The sequence below is a fragment of the Triturus cristatus genome, chromosome 4_2 (genome assembly GCF_964204655.1).
Source record: "Triturus cristatus chromosome 4_2, aTriCri1.1, whole genome shotgun sequence".
Taxonomy (NCBI): domain Eukaryota; kingdom Metazoa; phylum Chordata; class Amphibia; order Caudata; family Salamandridae; genus Triturus; species Triturus cristatus.
This window is the reverse complement of record NC_140586.1, coordinates 239,828,480-239,846,777: the sequence shown is the minus strand read 5'-3', so window position 1 is coordinate 239,846,777 and position 18,298 is coordinate 239,828,480. Positions and strand designations below refer to the sequence as shown.

Here is an 18,298-nt window from a genome sequence, read left to right as displayed (position 1 = left end):
ACATTAGCCCAACGCTCTGGTGAGGCAGAAGTGGACTAGGTCCAGCAGTAGCTGGTCCTGGCAAGGAATGCGGACACGTTGGGCTTATGACAGACAGCGGAATTATGCAATCTGTCCTTTTCATCCCAGGATTTTCTGATTTAACATTTGCCAGTTGGCATCTGACATTGCTGGGGCCAAAGCCGCCTGCCCTCATCAGCCAATCTTCTCAGAATGCTGCATGTCATGGTCTAGGAGACACCTGAAGAGAGTACAGCACATTTGTTTCCAGTCGTCGAAGTGGGGACGGGGGTTGGGGGGTTGCAGCTTCCTGATGACACACATTTATTCTTTTTGAGGGGTATTGTTAGGGAACTACCAGCCAAGCAGGGAGGTGTGTGCTATAAAGGCAACTTATTAAAAAACAAAAAAGCTGCACTACGTACAATCTGCAAAAAAAAATCTATATTTTTTACGTAAACCTTTATGCGCATTATGTAGCAGCCTCTTATACTATGTGTAATGCAACTGTAAAATAATGACTTGCATGGCCACTATGCTTCTTGTCCCAGACTGGGACCTTGTAGCACTAAACATACACTAGTCGCTATTCTCCACTGCACCAACGAGGTTTCAATTTTGTGGCTCTCTGGTTGCAGACAGACCTCTGCAGTGCAGTAACTAATGGAGGTTTCATGATGTACTATAGTGTATTTCCCACTGATGAACATACCTTGTATTTACTTTTAATTTAAGCTCTGCGTTATTGTATATGTAGTTACCGGGAGGTGAAAGACCGAAAAAAGTTGATTTTATTTTTAGTCACGCTCACTCACCCCGCCTCCTTTGCACGCATCACAGTTCCCATACTTCCTTTTTTAATGCACCTCAACCACTGATAGTTCCACATTGGGAGGCACCAGAGAGGAGCTGGGGAGGGTTTGCAAGGGATTTAGAGCGAGTTTACTTTGAATTGGAATGGAGGTTTATGCCATTTTCGTGAGAACTGTGCGTCAAGGGCAGACAGGCAGGGTCCCCGAGGGGGTAGAAGGACCCTGAAAAGGGAGGATGCTTGGTGAAAACGTGTGTGGGCTGAGGGTGGCAGCAGTGATTTAAGTGTTACAGTATTTTGGTAATAGCACACTAATCACCTGTTCTTTTGCCTCTTGGCTCTTTAACCTGGCCAGGGAGGATCAAGATCTACGATTAAAGGTACAAGATAACATTGAGTACTAAGAAAGGGAAGTAACAGAGAAAGAGGAAACCTGTTGCAGTAGAGTAGGGTGGAAAACACACGAGGAGTCTTTCGATTTAAAGAAAACACTGCCGCACTGATTCTGCATATTGCCTTTATTGAGGTAAGTCGTTGACACGTTGTGGGTGGGTACATCGACAGTGCAGGAACGCCATCACATGGGGTCCTTGACTCTTGAGGCCACTCTCTCCAAAATAACCATCACTATTTTTCGGCATGCTCGCGCCCTCTAGGCTCATGTCCATCCTGTCAAACATGTCCTCGCCTTATCCATGGTTCTCCTCCATCTTCTACCCTGGATGGTTCTCTCAGGACACCACTCCATGTTTGCGCCCCACCTCCACAAAGGCCGACACACAATGGTCGATGTCCTCCTCGCTGTGAGCGGCTGAGATCTGCACGCGGATGCGGGCCTTTCCCTTGGGCACAACGGGGTAACTGAATCCGATCACATAGATTCCTGCGGGAGAAAGGCAGAGTTTCAGTCCAAAAAGAAGTTCTGTGTCCATGGAAATCAGTCATGCTGTGATTGGCCGCTGAGTGTCACTGCTACAAGAGTGTCTGTTTCACCCCAGGACCTCAGCCACTGCAATGCTGTATTTTCCCACTGGGTGCCAATGCTACACTGGCATCTGCTCCAGTCAAGAATTAAGCGAATTTAAGTCACTGGCCCAGTCTGTCAAAGATGCACCAGTTTAAGCTCCCTCTAGAACCTCAGTCAATGCCATAATGTGAGGGGACACTGGAAAGTAGCACTGCACGGGTGCCTGACCCCAGCAGGACCTCAACTGCACCACTGCAGGGATCTGTTACCCAAGGGATAGCTCTGCTGTCTGAAGATTAACTCTTTATTGTCCGAAGGACGTGAGATCTGTGTAACCCAATAGGGTCCTCCACAGTCTAAAGAGGAGATATTTATGTAATACGAAGAATAGACCACTGCCTGAATCTCAAATCTGTTTAACCAAAAGGATAGCTCTGCTGTTAGAGAATGTAAGATCTTTTTAACACAAGAGATATCTCTACTGTCCCAGGAAATGTAAAGTGAGGGATAGCTTCAAAGTCTGAGCTCTGTGTTATGCGAAGGATATCTCCTACCTCTCTCTAGAAGGTCATCGGCCATGACAGATGCCAGCCGCGCATCCCCCAGCATCACTGGAGAGATGGGATGATCATTACCGCCGATGACGAACCCTGCTGCTGTCATCTGAGAACGGAATCTGAAGGAGGAACCAGGAAATCAGTCGCATCAGTGTGTGTATGCATGTAATATATGGGATAAAGTCCCCCTTGCCGTACAGTACGATATTGCAAGTCACCAAGGAGTTCCGTGACCATATAGAGGAACAAGTCCAAAATCGGAATGTACTGATGCAGCAATGCCTTAGCCACGCTCACTTGCTGTTAAGTGATGGTGTGTGGCATAAAGAAATGTATGTATACACTAATCCATGGCGGTTACAGTAGCTGGAGTGTCCACTGTCACTGCCACACCAGCTTATCTTTAATACATACATGTAGCACTCTCAGCCTATTGTCGTCTTTATACAGAGTTCCTATACAAGTCCATGGAACTCAGAGGTGACTTACAATATCTTTTTAAAATATGGCAGATGGTGGTTTATTCTTTATAATGCTTGATCACACCCTCACCCTTCCCACAAACCACTGAAATCCTTGGTGTCTTGCTCTTCCATAGGTAATGGAAGGAATGTTTACAGACGTGAAGAATAAAAGTATGATTTATAGTGCAAAGTTAAACACTCACCTAACAGCAGTTAGTACTAAAAATACATTAGAATCAGTTTGATAAAAGTCAGAATAAAAATTGCTGTAGCTAAGAATGTACGGAAACATGCAGAGATTAAATATTTCCTGTAATGACCTGTACTATGAAAAAAGTGAACACATTGCCACACCTTCATTCTGCTGATCACTCTTCACTTTAGAAAAGTAGATAAGAAGAACGAAAAGCCAATCCTCATTATTATTGTTTGAACTGTAGTTGCAATGAAGCTTCAGGACCTACCTTTGACCTTGGCTGCTGGCTCTTTAAGTAGGCATTGTGATGTCAGAACTCCATATATTATTTAAAAAAATCTAACTACAGCCAGTATAAATAGAAGCTCCACCTAGCAGTAAAAGTCACAATAGAAAAATGAAGGAATGGCCTAAGGGTGAAGAGGTTAAGATAGGAGAGAGGAGCGGGCTCCGTATTATGGCCACAGTGAGAGAGAGGAGCAGGTAGATGTTCCGACAAAATATCATGGAACGAATAGTGTGAGATACAAGTATTGTGTCTTAAATTCTAGGATGTCAAAAATGCCATTGGTCAGAATATGGCAGGTGAGATTATCGTCTTAAAATATTATTTAATATCGTCAAAATATCAGAGTTAGATTGTTGTATTTTTTGTCATTGGGAATTATAGATTTATATTATTTAATTTTTTAAAATCAATATTTAATGTAAAAATGTACTTAAAAATAATTATAGAAATCAATGTTAAACTTATAGTATTTGTTCTTTTTCAGTTTTTTGGTAGTGCTACAAGTTTATTTTTTATGTTACATAGTTTACTTTTTTGTGATCATTAAAATGTTTATTCTGGAATGTATTATTTTTTGTGTAATGTCTACTATAATTTAGTTGTAGTAGTTTCCCCAATGGAATTACGTTTGGAATGGAAATAGTAAACCTGACCCTCTCTCCCCCCCCCCCCCCCCCTAAAGCCCAACACTTTCCCGAATGTGGTTAAGTTTGCAGTTGGAATATTGAATATGACCGCCTGCAAAGTCCAAAACTATCCCCACTGTGTTTAAGTTTGGAGTGGTAAAAGTAAACTTGAACCGTCACCCCGCCAATGTACAATACTTGCCTCAATGTGGCTAAGGTTAGAGTGGGAAATAGTAAATTTGACTTCCCCAAGGGTGACAGTTTCCCAAATGTGGCTACGTTTTTATTGGGAATAGAGAATGTGGCATTCATAAACTGTTAGCATTTTTTTGTTTTTTTGTTTGTATACTTAGAAGGATAGCCATTTATAATATAAATTGTTTGTTTATTAACACAGTTTTGTGAAGTATTTTTACATTGTAGTGTTATAAACACTTTCTAAACCTTTTTAAGTATATTATTTTTATTGTGCATTATTTTTCAATATTCACAGGTTTTTTGAAAACGTTTATGTCCAAGAAATGTTTTATGAACATGTACATTTTTTACTTTAAAAAAAAAAAATGTATTATATTAAGTATGGAAGCAATTGGATTTATATTTGTATCAGTATTGCTTAATATATATTTTTATAGAAAACATTTGTACATTTTTTTTAAACTAACATTTTTCTTATTTTATAAAAATGAATAAATACAATAAGTTTACATTGATTCCTATAGGATTTTACTCTTTGTTTTTAGTTTCTTCCTATTTTGTGTTTAGGATGGATTCTAATACTTTTTTTTTACCGTACTTTGTTGTATACTTTAGCTGTAAGTATTTTAGGTGGGTTTATATGTTTTTTCCTTCACAGATTTTTATTTTCAAACATCTGCCATTTTTACTCTGGATGATATACAACTATCATGTCGGCAATGTGGGCCAGCAGCGGCAAACAGGATTGAGGACGAGTCCACTTGCAGGGTCCATACAGGACAAGATGTGTGCTATCCGGACCACATTTCCCACAATGCACAGTCTCATTCGAGCTTCCCATTGGTGGGTGAGCAATATGAAAATGGCGAAGCGGGTTCAGTGTTTGCACACACCGTCTCCGTTCAAGCCTCTGAAGAGAAGCATTTGGAGCTTCTAAACGAGTCAGGCAATTCCATTAAGGAGCGGCTTCTACAAGCGGATCCTCATCCCTGCCTATCATAAATAAAGCTGCTGATCGAGTGCTACTCACCAGGTGATTTGTAAAGCGCACGTACACCAACTGGTTTCATGGCGCTGTAGTAGGCTTTGCCCGGTACCTATAGAGAAGTCACTTGTAGGCTTGTGCAAATAACCATGTTTTGAGGGACCGCCTGAATTTCAGAAGGATATATCTAATCTGTGATTACATTTTGTGAGTGATAATTAGTTTGTTGTTTTATGTGTGTTGGCATCTCGTTATAAGTTGCACTTTATTGGGTAATAGTGCATACACTAATGCATGTTTGTATTCTGATATTCGCTAAATATTGTGTATATTTGACTGAATGGTATAGGGCACAACTTAAAAATGCAACCCATCATCCATATGTTGCACCGCATTAAGGTTAGTAAATTGTTGGAAGTATAAATGATCATTCTTATATCATTATTGAGGTTGCCGTATACTAAAAAGGCCTATTTTTATGTGTGATTAGTGTGGCGGGTATGTCTACATATTCATATTGTTTGGGTGCTACTAGTTTTTATCTGGCTGTTCCGGCATTTAACCTTTTTTGGGATGGTATGCCAGGGATTTGGCCAGTTGCTTGTTTAGGAATGTTTGGTATAATATTCAAGTATCATTCTTGTGAGCTCGCACTGGCCTCTTTCATAGCTTGCAAAATATGACTTCTATTTCAGTAATATTAAGGAGGACGGTTATGTTCCCCATTGCTTTCAACTATTTCATTTTTGGTGGTAGCCCCGTTTTAGCATGCATTTGAATAATATTTAGTTCATTCTAGTGTGTTTTCTCACTGGCGATGCTCTTCTTACTAGAAGCATATTCTCTATAATTCAAAAGCAGCTTCCTTTTTTGGGATTTAAAATATTTAGCAGGATCTGACATTTTATCTGAGGGTTTTAGAGTATAGAAAACTATTTTTTTAAATGCACTATATGGGATGGTGTCTTTTAAAAAAAACATTTTTACATTGCAGGTGCACATTTTAATATTGCATATTGTTCTTACTTTGTTTTAGTTCTAGAGCTTTGCAGGTCTGCTTGGTGTTTTTGGCACATTTTTCTTATGGGAGGAAGACATGTTTTAGTCATGTGGGTTTCTTTTTTAATTTAAAATTAAATTGGCAGTTGGTTTTACTGTATATTTTCAATTTGTTAATACATTATTTTTTATTTCATTTTACTTCTGTGCTTTGGTTACAAAATCTACTTTCAAGGGGTCTTTTTTGTATTTTGAGTAACAGGAGTGTCTATGTTTTCTTTTCCTTTTAGCGTTTTTTTATTCTTGTTGAGAAAGCACTGCAATTGTTTATGATTGCTGTTATGTTGCATTAGTTTTAATGTATATGGGATATTTGTTATTTCTTTATTGTGGTTTAGTCTACTGTTGTATTTTATATATTTTTTCTGTAATATTTTTCCATCAATATATTTACTTTTTAGGTATAGGGTAACAATATTTAGGTTTCTGTTTATGGCAATGTGTATGCTGATATTTTTCTTGATATAGGCTCATAGAACCACGGGTAGACTCAGGAGGAAGCGGTCACAAAATGTGAATGAAGGACAAGACTAAGCAATAAGAAGACGCAGTACCATAATGTAAACATTTTCTCATGGTAAGGGGAGCAAAATGCACTAAAAACCATACATTATAATGACTGGGATCGAGACTGGGGCATTAGAAAAGAGTTAGGAGGTGTAAAGCCGATACCATGCATTAGGTCATTTCTTTGGACCTTGCACAACTCAAGGGCAGCTAAGCAACCCTTCCAAGTATTGTTGTGGTCCCTGGAAATGCAGAATTCAGACACTACAATGTTGTCACTAACTTGTCAATGGCTTCCTATTATTCAGGAGGCTTACTCTTATAGGGTGGTGAACACTAGTCTAATCAGCACAAGTATCACTGATATTTAGAGGTGGTAGAATACAGTTCTACAACCTTCTGTGCTCAGCAAAAGGATGTTGTGGGTGTATGCTCACTAGAAATCAGGAAAACAATTTCACATGAACAGTTAAAATGAAGAGCAGGTGGTCATGGGGACACTGCTATGGATTTAAATTCTACATCATATATAGGGCTCCCAGTGTTATGGTATTTTGTTTAACATTTCCGCCTGTATTTATCCATATTTATGTTTTTGGCCATCTTATTAGTATTTATTCCAATTTATTTTGTGTTTGGAAATAAATGTAGTTGTAAAGTGGTATATTTCCACATTTATTTAACCTCCAAACATGCACGCTTTGATGCATGTTGCATTTTAGCAAATTAAGCAGTCATATGTAGCAATGCCTACACCTACAGGTAAATGCCTACATCTATGGTTAAGTATTATATAAATAAAAATTTTTTTTTTACATAAGCCTGTTTTTATGAAAATCTCAACCTGATTTGTAACTCCCTGTGCTGTCCGTTTGCTCAGCTGTTGTCCTGGAATTCATGAAAGACAGCACAGAGAGTCCCTCACAAGAAGCACAATTTTCTTTATTTTTCGGCTTTAAAAAAAAAAAATACAAAAATTTTTTGTCTGTATTTATCTGTAAAAATCAGTAAAATCAAAAAACTGGGAGCCTTAATCATATACAATCAGTATTGAACGAGTAGAAAGACAATGGCAGTACTGGGTGGGCACGATGGCCATCGTTTTATTTAAAGAGCAGCACTAGACCCATGGAATCACCCAGAGGAGACAGCCATGGGGAACACAATTGTGCTACTGTAGAGACATTGTGGTGCTGGTCCTATACCTACCGTTGAGTTTTTGTTGCAACAGACTGGGCGATCACATTGCTCTCCATAAGGAGGTCCAGGGCTTTTGATGCGCTACCCACCACAGCAGGCGGCAGAGTGTTGGAGAAGAGGTAAGGCCTGGACCGCTGGCGCAGGAGGGAGATCAGCTCCTTTGGTCCTGTAGTGTACCCTCCTAAATACGTGAAGAAAAAAAAGAGGATTCATTAGACCAGGATGAGAAGCGCAGTCAAAAATAAATTGGCCTCTGACACCCTTCTGCCTTTCTCTATTAGTGGATCTTTCATAGATTCACGTGCTTGAATCACTCAATGTAGAAATTATGGGAATCCCCAGTACTTGAAAAGCAGCAATAAACAGTGTTAAACTGCCTGTAGCACAAACAGTGTGTGCTTAGTAGCACCTCATTTGAAACAACTCAACTTCAGCCAATGAGGTGTAATTACTGAGCTCTTTACTTCCACTAGAGGCCATCACAGCTCAGATTTCTATGGCCCAACCTATGTGATGGAGTCCCCTGAAAATCTAGCTCGACAATGGCTACATTCCTCAGTATTTTGAACTTTTCTTCAACTTTCCTGACTCCTACGTCAGCTGTACTGTACAGTGAGTGGTTTCACGGGTAATTTTCCTTTTTTCTGGCTCAGGGGAAACGTTAATTTAAAATTAAGAGAGACAAGGAGAATAGATCTCTCTTTAAATGGAAAATAAAAGATGTATGCTGATTTCTCATGCCAAATGGCAATACTGCTTACGCCAAAAGCATAAGGGCTCTAGTTGTAACATTTGTCAGACCACTCACCACACAGAGACCTACAACCATACGTGTGTCATAAATTGACTGCACATACTTGCATTCGACATGCACACAATGTCAGAGCAAGGATCTGAGGTTCACATATCAGCAGAACTTTACATGAGAAGAGTCAGTACACCATACTGGTTAATGTACTGATTCACCAAAACTCTGTATGCTGCTACCACCACTGTATGTGACTTTCCAAGGCTTGGATGCTTCGTGGGCCTCTCCAGGTCACAGAACAGGTTCAGGCTCTCACATTGCCTGGGAGAGGCTTAGGCCCCTGAGCACCCGTTAGATGAGTGTGACTCCGTCAAAAAGTTATTCACATGCAGTCAGACACTGAGGGCAGGGGTATGAGCCCGTTCGCCATGCCATATTCCCATCCGAACACCAGGACTGAGACACGATCTCCGATATTGATAAACACAGCATGGCCATGACGGTTTCATTACACTGATTTAGTCAGACTGGCCAGACATCTACCTATCCACTGAATAATTATCCAAAACCCTGTTTCCAAGAACAACAGATGAGTCCAGCATGATGACTTGAAGTCAACAACCTAAAGTGTGGTAATTTGGACATCTTGGCAGACTTCAGGTAACTATCGGCAGAAGCGTAGGCATGTGCTACAATGTCAAGTGAGGCGTTTCTACTTATCGTGCATGAATAAAAGACTGACTCCCATTTCTAGATACCGGCAACAAATACTGCAGTATCTTCTCCACTTAGCCAAGGAAGCCCTGAAGTACTTCTCTGTTCAAATCCAACTAGCAGCTTTGTCAAGCTTCAGAAGATCTGATAATGATCCATTCTTGTTTGCTTAAAAGATCAAACATTTCATGAATTGCCTTTCAGAGCTTTTACCGTGTTCCACGCCCTCCGGTGTTATGAGAACTAAACACAGTGCCGAGTCGGCTGAAGCTGCCATCCTTCGTGTGCAGCCACAGGGTAGATGTCAATTAGCTCTCATGAAAGACCGCACTTTTCCTGGCTCTGACATGCTCGCTTTTCTGGTTCAAGCTTGTAAATCTATGAAAGATTCGGTGCCAGAGAAGAAATTCCCAGCACCATTATCTTTGATAGATTCACACATGACCCATTCCTTCTGAGCTGGTCAGAGGATCACTGAATACTCTTCCACTGAGGGCACAGGCAACAGTGGCCTCTAGGGGGAGTAAAGCTCAGCACTTCCACCGCATGAGCTGAAGTTTGGGTTATTCAAATGTGGTGCCTGGGCTACTAAAACACTGTTATTGGACCGATGGCCAAACCCAGTTTATTGCAATTTTAAAAGCACAAGGATTTTTAGCCTCACAAGGGGAATGATTCAACTATGTGGATCTATGACCGATACCAGCTCTGTACAACGGAGTCACAGGTAAGTAACTACAGGTAAGTAAATAACTAATTTCTTACCGTCACCGTCAAACAGTGGCAGCTCCTCCGCTACGGCAGAGGAGTGTTGCACCCCAGCTTTGCAGCAGTGAAATAAAGGAAACATGAAATGATAACTCGATGTTATTATTTTATGTTTTCCTGCTGAAGCAGCTTTGTGGGCGGGCCGGGCTGCTCATACAGGAGCAGTGGGAGGAGTGGTTTGCCCACTCCAAGCGCGTATATATGATGAACCGGCCGTCTAGGGCTGGCCAAACATTGATGCGCACTTTGATTGTTCTGCAGCCTGGGTGGTGAACATGCCCAGGCTCCCACTGCCTGCCTGAGTGTCGAACCACAGCTCTCAGACTAACCACAAAGCTACATTGCAGAGTTGCGATAGGCTATGGGGAGCCTGGTGCTTCCTGTTCTGGCCTGGAGAGATGACAGAGGAGAGATGCGGCAATCAAGCACATTTTTTTCTTTCTTCTCTGTGCCACTGGAACCAAGCTGCACCCTACTATGAAGGCCCATACAGGCCGAAAGGGGTCAGAGGTTGGTTGTGTTCTGGTTCGGAGGGAACTGGCCTTGTAATTTGGGTTAGACTGCTTCTATTGCATAAGGCCCATGAGGACCAGGGCTGATTTGCATATGGCTGGTTCCTGTCGGAGGAGGCATAGTGGGCAACAACGATGGACATAGACGCAGACCCAAGGAATAACAAGTGGCCGAGATTAATTCAAGCATTCCACCATCACTTGTTTTCCTCAGTAAATGTAAAGTAAATGTGAAGTATGGCCTCTTCAAAAGTGCTGGTACATCTCTATGGAAACCCTTCAGAAAGCAGGGACATCTTAAGGATTTGGAGGGCTCATGGCCAAATGTATTTTAGGGGCCCCTGCCCGAAACATCTTTGAATTTATGACCCAGTTTCAGCTCTTTAATGTCCTCTTTGGCCAGGTCAGTGCCAGTGTACAAGCACATTGGTCCACATTCTAAAATGTGTTTACATTTAATATTCAGTTTGTAACGTGTGTTTTCAGTTTTGTAACACAGCAGCAGCTCACTAATATAACTGTAAATAATTTCAGTGACACCCTCCTTGTTCTCATATGGGAGGTCATGTTTTGATGTAAAAGAAACTTTATGTATGTTGCATGAAACACTCTGTACTATAGCAGCCCATCTGGGAAATGGAAGGGTAAGGGCCTGATATTGAGTAACACAGGGGTGAGGAAGGGTAGCAGTATCTCCAGGGCAGCTACCACTCTGCCGGATCACGAGTGCTAAGGTATTACTGGGTGCAAGAACATCAGGCTCAGGTGCCCAGAGTTTGAAATTTTAAAACGACAACATACCACAAACATACAAGTAGGAATAAAAATGTACATCCGCCCAGAATGGCTTGATTGACAGCGCTCACCATATAGAAAACACAGACCATGCGACACCAGAGGAGTTAAAATGCAACCTTTACACACAATAACATCCGGATGATGCAATTGCTTGCTGAATAGAGCCGATAACTAATCATGCACTGGAACACATGAAAACATGCCTCCCTCTGTGTTTGCTCGACCCCGGTGGAAACCGGAACGTGTGCTAAATTTACCGAGACAGGTGGTTAAGTACTGGGGTTAACCTCAAATACGGGAAGCCTGGACACCCTGCACTAGGCGCTATTTTACCAGCTGGAAAATCCACCCCATAAAATGGCTTGAGGATCGGGCAGGGGCTACGGGCACAAGTGGATCCCAAGCTCTGTCCGATCTCATTCTTCATGGGGGATGTTCCCCGCCAGTGCTTAATTTGTAAAATAATAAGTGCCAGGGCACTAGTCAGGAGGCCTCTGCAGCTTGCACCACCCATTGCCACTGCTGTTATTGCCAAGGACTGTACCTACACAACTACTACTAACTGGCACACTACAAATGTGACAATTCAGCCTATTCCAGGCCTCCAAAGCTATAAAAATAGCTTGGGCGGCACGTACTAGTTGGTTTTAAAGCATACTGAATTAATAAACAGATTGCGGTTCTGCTCATCTCTAATTTATACAAACAGCGCCACCACGTGGCAGCTGTCAAATGCCGGTGCAGACAACTAAGCGCCGGTGCCGAGCACCGGAAACCACCAGCTCAAATTAAGCACTGCTCCCCGCTTGGGAGCCCCCAACCTGCCCCGACCGTCTTTTCACCCGCAGTTTGGCATAGCCACCCCCGCATGCAGCAAGAGGTAAATGGGACCTGGATTGTCCATGGGATGCAAAATCCGCATGTGGAGAAAGACCAGTAATATCGCGTCTGCATGTTACTTACTCTCCATTTTGGAGACAAAATCTCCTATTTGCATAGTGCAAGTGTGTAATTATCAGCCAAAATCAGCTATGCTTGAGATTAGCTGGGATTTAAAGTCCTGAAGATCAGGGTGCACCCACAGATGTCTAAAGTAGACATGTTAACCCACCATGGGCTTAGGAAGTGTGGGGGATGCGGGGTATATATTTCCCCCCCCCCCCAGATTTTAGAGTGGGGGGACAAGGGTGGGGGGTGAGAGGACAAAAGAATGTCCCCTTTTCCTTCTGTGATTCTCAGGGTAATTAGCGCATGAAAGGGCTACCTATAGTGGCCCTGCACATGACCTGTGACCTGCCTCCAGTTACCTGTGAACCTGTGTCTCAGCCTGGGCTGCTGCATCTTGAGCCGCTGTGGGCTGGGCAGTGTCCCGAGTGTTATCTTCGCTGCACCCAGTGCTTAATTTGTGCCGGTGCTTTCCAGGGCTTAGCATCGGCACTTATTTTTCAGTGCCGGGTCTACAACTGAGGGCAACTACCAACTCACATGAAGGACTCAACTGCACGTAATATGTTACATTATATGATTGACTCACTGCAGTGTAGTTCACTCTCTATCACAGCCTCCCGAGTCCCTGGCGAAGAGTGCTGCTGTGCTGAGCCGATACTAAATCCATATTCGTGGTTGCCTTCCGTTCAGTGTTGCCGGTGGGCAGGCCACTCATTGGACAAGATATAGTTCTGTGGGGAAGGGACGGCAGCAGCGTGCATGTGCGTAACCTTTTTTTAGGTCTCGCCTGATACAGTGCATGCGCTGGTCTGGCGAGACTTTTTGAGAGGGCTCCAAAAAGTGCTACCAGGCCAGCCTAGAGCTACAGTGCATGTGCGCGGGCGCGCGCGCTGCGATTTTCCGGGATTACTTTCACTTGTGAGGCCGCTTTGATGTTTGATCGCGATCACTTTCGCGGCCGCAGGGCCGCTTGGCATAGCCAGTAGGTCTCGCTTTTGGGACCTTACAAGTATTTAGTTATGCAACTGTTGCATGGCTAAACACTTATAAGGTCCCAAAGGCGAGAGCTATTGGCTAAGCCAATGCTTGTTTCAAAATTCCAACGCCTGCACCCATGCACTGCACGTGTCACCGCCAGTTCAGCAGGACGTATTGTAGTTTTTGAAACAGCCAGTGTGTCGTGCAGCAGTGTGTGTGCAGCAGCAGGCTTAATAAAGGCAGTGCCGCCAGTAAGTACCCACACCAACGCTGCTTTTTATTGAGCGTGGTGTGACAGTCACCGTTTGTTAAACAGACTTAGAGTACGAGCAATCATGCCGCCGGCACCGTGTGCAATGCTCCTGGTCTGGTGGCTGGAAGGAGGGCAGGGCCTTGTCTAATGGCTTTAACCCTTTTCTGTCTAATCGTTGACATAGATGTCTTGCATGAAATGCTGTTTTTCCGTGCGTTTACATCTCTTTTGCATATACTTTGGTTTTGGTATTTTAATACCTATCCTCCCCAGTGCTCCTGTTGAAAGTTTATTTTCGACGTCATCAAACCTCGCGCTCGTGGCTCAGGTTGTTTGTGCAGTGGTGTGGTTGCTGTTGTGGGGTACGGTGTGCATCCTTCACCCGCCGGTAGTTGAGTGATGCTTTACATTCTAGTGAGCACATGGCACCTCCGTAGTGAGAGCATGACAACGCACACACCCCTTAGCTCAGCTGTATTTGTTTGCTGGCACGGGCAGTGGCACACACCCTATGCAGAATTGACTCTATATTTACTTCTTTTTTTTTTTATGTATGATGTAGTTCGAAATACCTGTTGTGCCAGCAGCCAAACCAGTCTCTGGAGCGAGTCCCTGTGAATGCTGCTGCTTTCAGCAAAACGCGGTGGGCAGGTTTACATTTTATTTCTGCCCTTGTCCTCAACGCAGTCCATACACAACACTATCTACACATGCAGTGCCTGCTGTAGAGGGGAATTTGGGTTCACTGGCAGTGTTGCACCCTCTCTGTGCCACGGTGAGGTAACACTGTGAGCCCAGTATTTAATTGGTTTCATGGCCGGCTCTAGGGTAGTACGACCGGTATCACCAAAATGGGTGCTGCCTTCAGGGAGGGCAGTGTTTCAGATCCTTGCCTCCAGTAATTTCCAAGCAACAATAAAAATGTCAAGATAACTCCATGATTATTGTTCTTCATGGAGAGCGATGGGAGTGGAGTCTAGTAGAGGTTTTGACTCATCAGTAGGTAGCGCAGAGGGTTAATATGCCTGCTGTAAAGAATGTGTTCCAAACAGATCAAAAGTGCACATAATGTAAATAGGTCAGTGCTTTTCTAAGAGACATCCTTTTGTTACAGTTTATATTTTAAAAATCCTAATTTAGAACAGTGAATTATTAACTGTTGTCAAAGAACTGCATGCACAGTGCAAAGTATAGGTTAGAGTATAGATTAATGCTGCAAAAAGGGTTAATTTTGGTAGAAATCAATTTTTATTATTTAAGAGAACCTCAAATTATGGTGTTCCATTTTCAATTCAGAGGTTGTGCTTCTCCAGACCATGCACTCTTAAACTATACTGCCTACTCAGATGGATGACATGTCACTCCAACACCTTGTAGTCCTCTGGGCCTGGCTTATGTAACATTTCCTATTTGCTGATTTACATACGTATGATTAATTGTGGGAGGAAGTGGGTGGAGCTGGGGGAAAGTAGGTGAGGCCTCCGACAAACATTTGAGCACCTGGACTTCATATTTTACAAATTAGGCACAGCAAGTTTTTCCACAGGTCTTTAAAGACCATTTACATCCCTTTGGAACTGGTTAAGGAGGCTTGGTTTCTTTTGTTCACTGGTTCCAGTACCCCCTAGTTCCTCACTCTGCCTATTCACTATTCCTTACAAGTGCATTTTATTTTTACTTTGACAATGGGAGAATGTATTGAGTGAAAAGGACTCCTTTCCAAAAGACAAATACGGGCCATTTGTTTGTGTTTAAAGAGTCTGCAAAGGCCTCCCCTTGAAACTAAACAGGTCTGTAAATACAATGGTTTCCATTCATTTGTTGTAACAGGTTTCTTCTGTCTTAGTTTCCTTTTGTTTAGTTAAACTTAAACTGTAATTATTAGACATGGACCATTAATAGAACCCTAGAACACATTTAAAAGTGTTTTCTATTTGTATTTGCTGTTTGAAGTATTCAAAAATAAGTGCTAAAAATACAGGCTTTAGGTGATTTTGCTTATTTTTGTACTGGCTGGGACATCAAAACACCCGCGGTGCCGGTGTAAATCCGACCAGCTGACATTCCTGTTCAGGAGACTGAAAGTTTGTTGCAGGATCAGCACATTATTTATTTCCTCCACCCTCCAACCCTTATTGATGCCATAATAACTCTATGTGTGAATGTGACAGAGTACAAAAGTACGAAAGAGTGCAAGAGATATAGTGAGAATGTGTGTGAGAGAGAATGTGCAGGTCATTGCATGCGTTTTATGTGGGCATGTGTGCTGCTGGTCTGTTATACTGGAGGTTATTCTTGCTTTATGGACAAGGGCACTGCCCGACATGCTTCTATAAAGACACCATCATTGACTGTGGGGACGCGAGTTGTCTAACTGAGAAAACTGCTAACCCAGTCATATCCAGTGGCAGGGACACAGAACACGCACCACAATACCTGGCCAAAGTCCCTGAGATGATGCACGTAATTCTTAGCATATGGGGTTGACCAATAGCAAAATGTTGGAATGGTAAGTCTTATCATAAGATTTCTTGTACTTATTTTATAGGTGGTATCAATGGCAAAATGCTGACCCTTGTATACCGGAGGGAATTTTAAGAGGTACCAATGAATGTGGCATGGTAAATTTCTGGCACTGTCTTATTCAATGTACTCCTTGACATAAGGGGCTCATCCATGAAACAAGCATTTGCAATGCAATAGGTCTCGCATTTGTGAGTTTGAGCTATTGTGTTTTGATAAATTCCTTACTTACGCTTGCAGGTTAAGTACAAACTGCATGTTTACACACCGCTTGTAGGTTTTCAAAACACAAATAAAAGCCATCATCATTTACAATGCCAATAAGTCAAACTATTGAAAATGCAAGCCAAAGCTATTGGCTTTGCCAATGTGTGTATGCTATGTTCTAGAGCAGGGTAAGCATTACAACTGACTAATTTGGGAGTGGAGGGGTGGTTAAACTCTGATAATTTACTGTTGCAAAGAAAATAAAATCACTGACGTAGTTAAAATAATTTCTAGTGATTTAGCTTACTTCAAGCATTCCATCCTTTACTTTTCTTCTTGCCTAATCATAAGTTACACAAAATAAAATACTTATGGTATCGACAACCACTGTAATTCACAGTCTAAAAAAAAGACACTAAATCCACCAAAACAACAGGCTAAGTTCAATTGTCTCAGTGGCAAAAAAAAAAAAACTAATCGAAGTTGTTCAAATAATTTCTCGTGATTTACAGTTTGTGTGCTAGTATGCTGCAGGTACTTTTAACGTGATGTAATATGAATCGAGAACATTGAGCTGTACCTGTTTTCACACTACTTTGCCAATAATAACATAACTATTTCCGTTTCCTCTAAATTGAGACTAAGTGACACCATAATCCTCTAGCCTGTCTTTCCAGTGCGTGTCACTTCGTATCTTGTTAGCCTCGTCTTAATAGCATGTTCTTATAATGTCATTGTCCAAGAATTGTACTTCAGAATGAAAACAAATATGCTCGTCAGACACAATCCCGTCCCCGTGCCTTGACAATTCAGTACTTTGTAACTTGCCGCACTTTCATTTATTCGCGGCTAAATGTTGATTGTGGTGCCACTTTTCATCTAACATCTCTATATTATATTTTAGTTCTGATGTCCAACGCACTGACATCCGACTATGTCTCCTTGGAAACCATCGCTAATCTTGACTAGTTCAACACGTGGGGCCCTAGCCTCCCACCCTCTCTGCCCGCCAGCCCTGCTGTCCACTCAGATATGCAGCTTTCCTCACCATCGCTTTTAGCTATAACACTTTTTCCACACAAAGTCTTTAGAAATCAATATTTCTCCCTCTCTAATGGGGAAACCCCAAGAACATATTCTGGAGCACCCTCTTACACTGTGTAATGCAAGCTTAAAAACGTGTATTTGTAAAGCGCACGTTCACCAAGAAGGGCATCTTGGTGCTGAATAAGAAGTTAGTTATCCAACTCAACGGTACTCATTAATAAATGACTTACATGTTCAGTGCTTTCTAAAACAGACTGAGACCATGTAGCACTAAACACACACAAGTCTCCACTGCATCAACCAGGATTTGGTGCAATGCATTAACTATTTGAGTTTTCATAATTTATGTTAAAATTAATTTAAGCTGCGTGTTTTATATGTAGCTATCGAAAAAAGTTAATATTTTGCTTATCCACGCCCACTTATTCCACCCCCTACCCCACCCCCATGTACGCAGCATCGCAGTTCCTTTACTTCTTTGTGCTCTGTCACCACTGTTTGCGGGAGACATTTACTTCAACACGAATAACAACAAGCGTTCGGAAAAACACAGCGCCAGCCACCAAGAGCAACGTGCGAAAACTGCCCTGCAATCAAAGGTTTTTCAAGTCCAAGTTAAACTAAAGAGGAGACGCTGAAAGATGTCTCGGCTTCTGTGTGCGAAAGAGCATAAAGACCACAAAGCTTTCCTTACGTTTCGATATTATGCCCGCATTGAGCCTTAAACGTTACAGATGAAAAGCAAGCGTTCGGAAAAACACAGCGCCCCCCATCCTCCCAGCGCTCCTGGCCAGAGGGAATGCCAGCGTCAGCCACCAAGAGCAAGGTGCGAAAACTGCTCTGCAGTCAAAGGCTTTTGAAGTCCAAGTTAAACTAGAGAAGAGATGCCAGAGAGGAGACGTCATGCGCGTGCCCATCGCCTGTCCGGGCGCGCACATGGTTT

At 42.4% G+C, this 18,298-nt stretch overlaps 1 protein-coding gene across 1 annotated transcript in view; it reads right to left on the bottom strand.

The window, feature by feature from the left end:
- Positions 1-1,314: 1,314 nt before the first annotated feature.
- GCAT (glycine C-acetyltransferase) overlaps positions 1,315-18,298 on the bottom strand; it is a 67,470-nt gene continuing 50,486 nt past the window's right edge. Inside the window, exons 7-9 of the mRNA XM_085601385.1 lie at positions 7,869-8,040; positions 2,333-2,454; positions 1,315-1,694 (exon numbers count right to left, since the gene is read on the bottom strand). Coding sequence (XP_085457511.1) covers positions 1,543-1,694; positions 2,333-2,454; positions 7,869-8,040 — 446 coding nt within the window. The 3' untranslated portion in view covers positions 1,315-1,542. The remainder of the gene's footprint in view (positions 1,695-2,332; positions 2,455-7,868; positions 8,041-18,298) is intronic.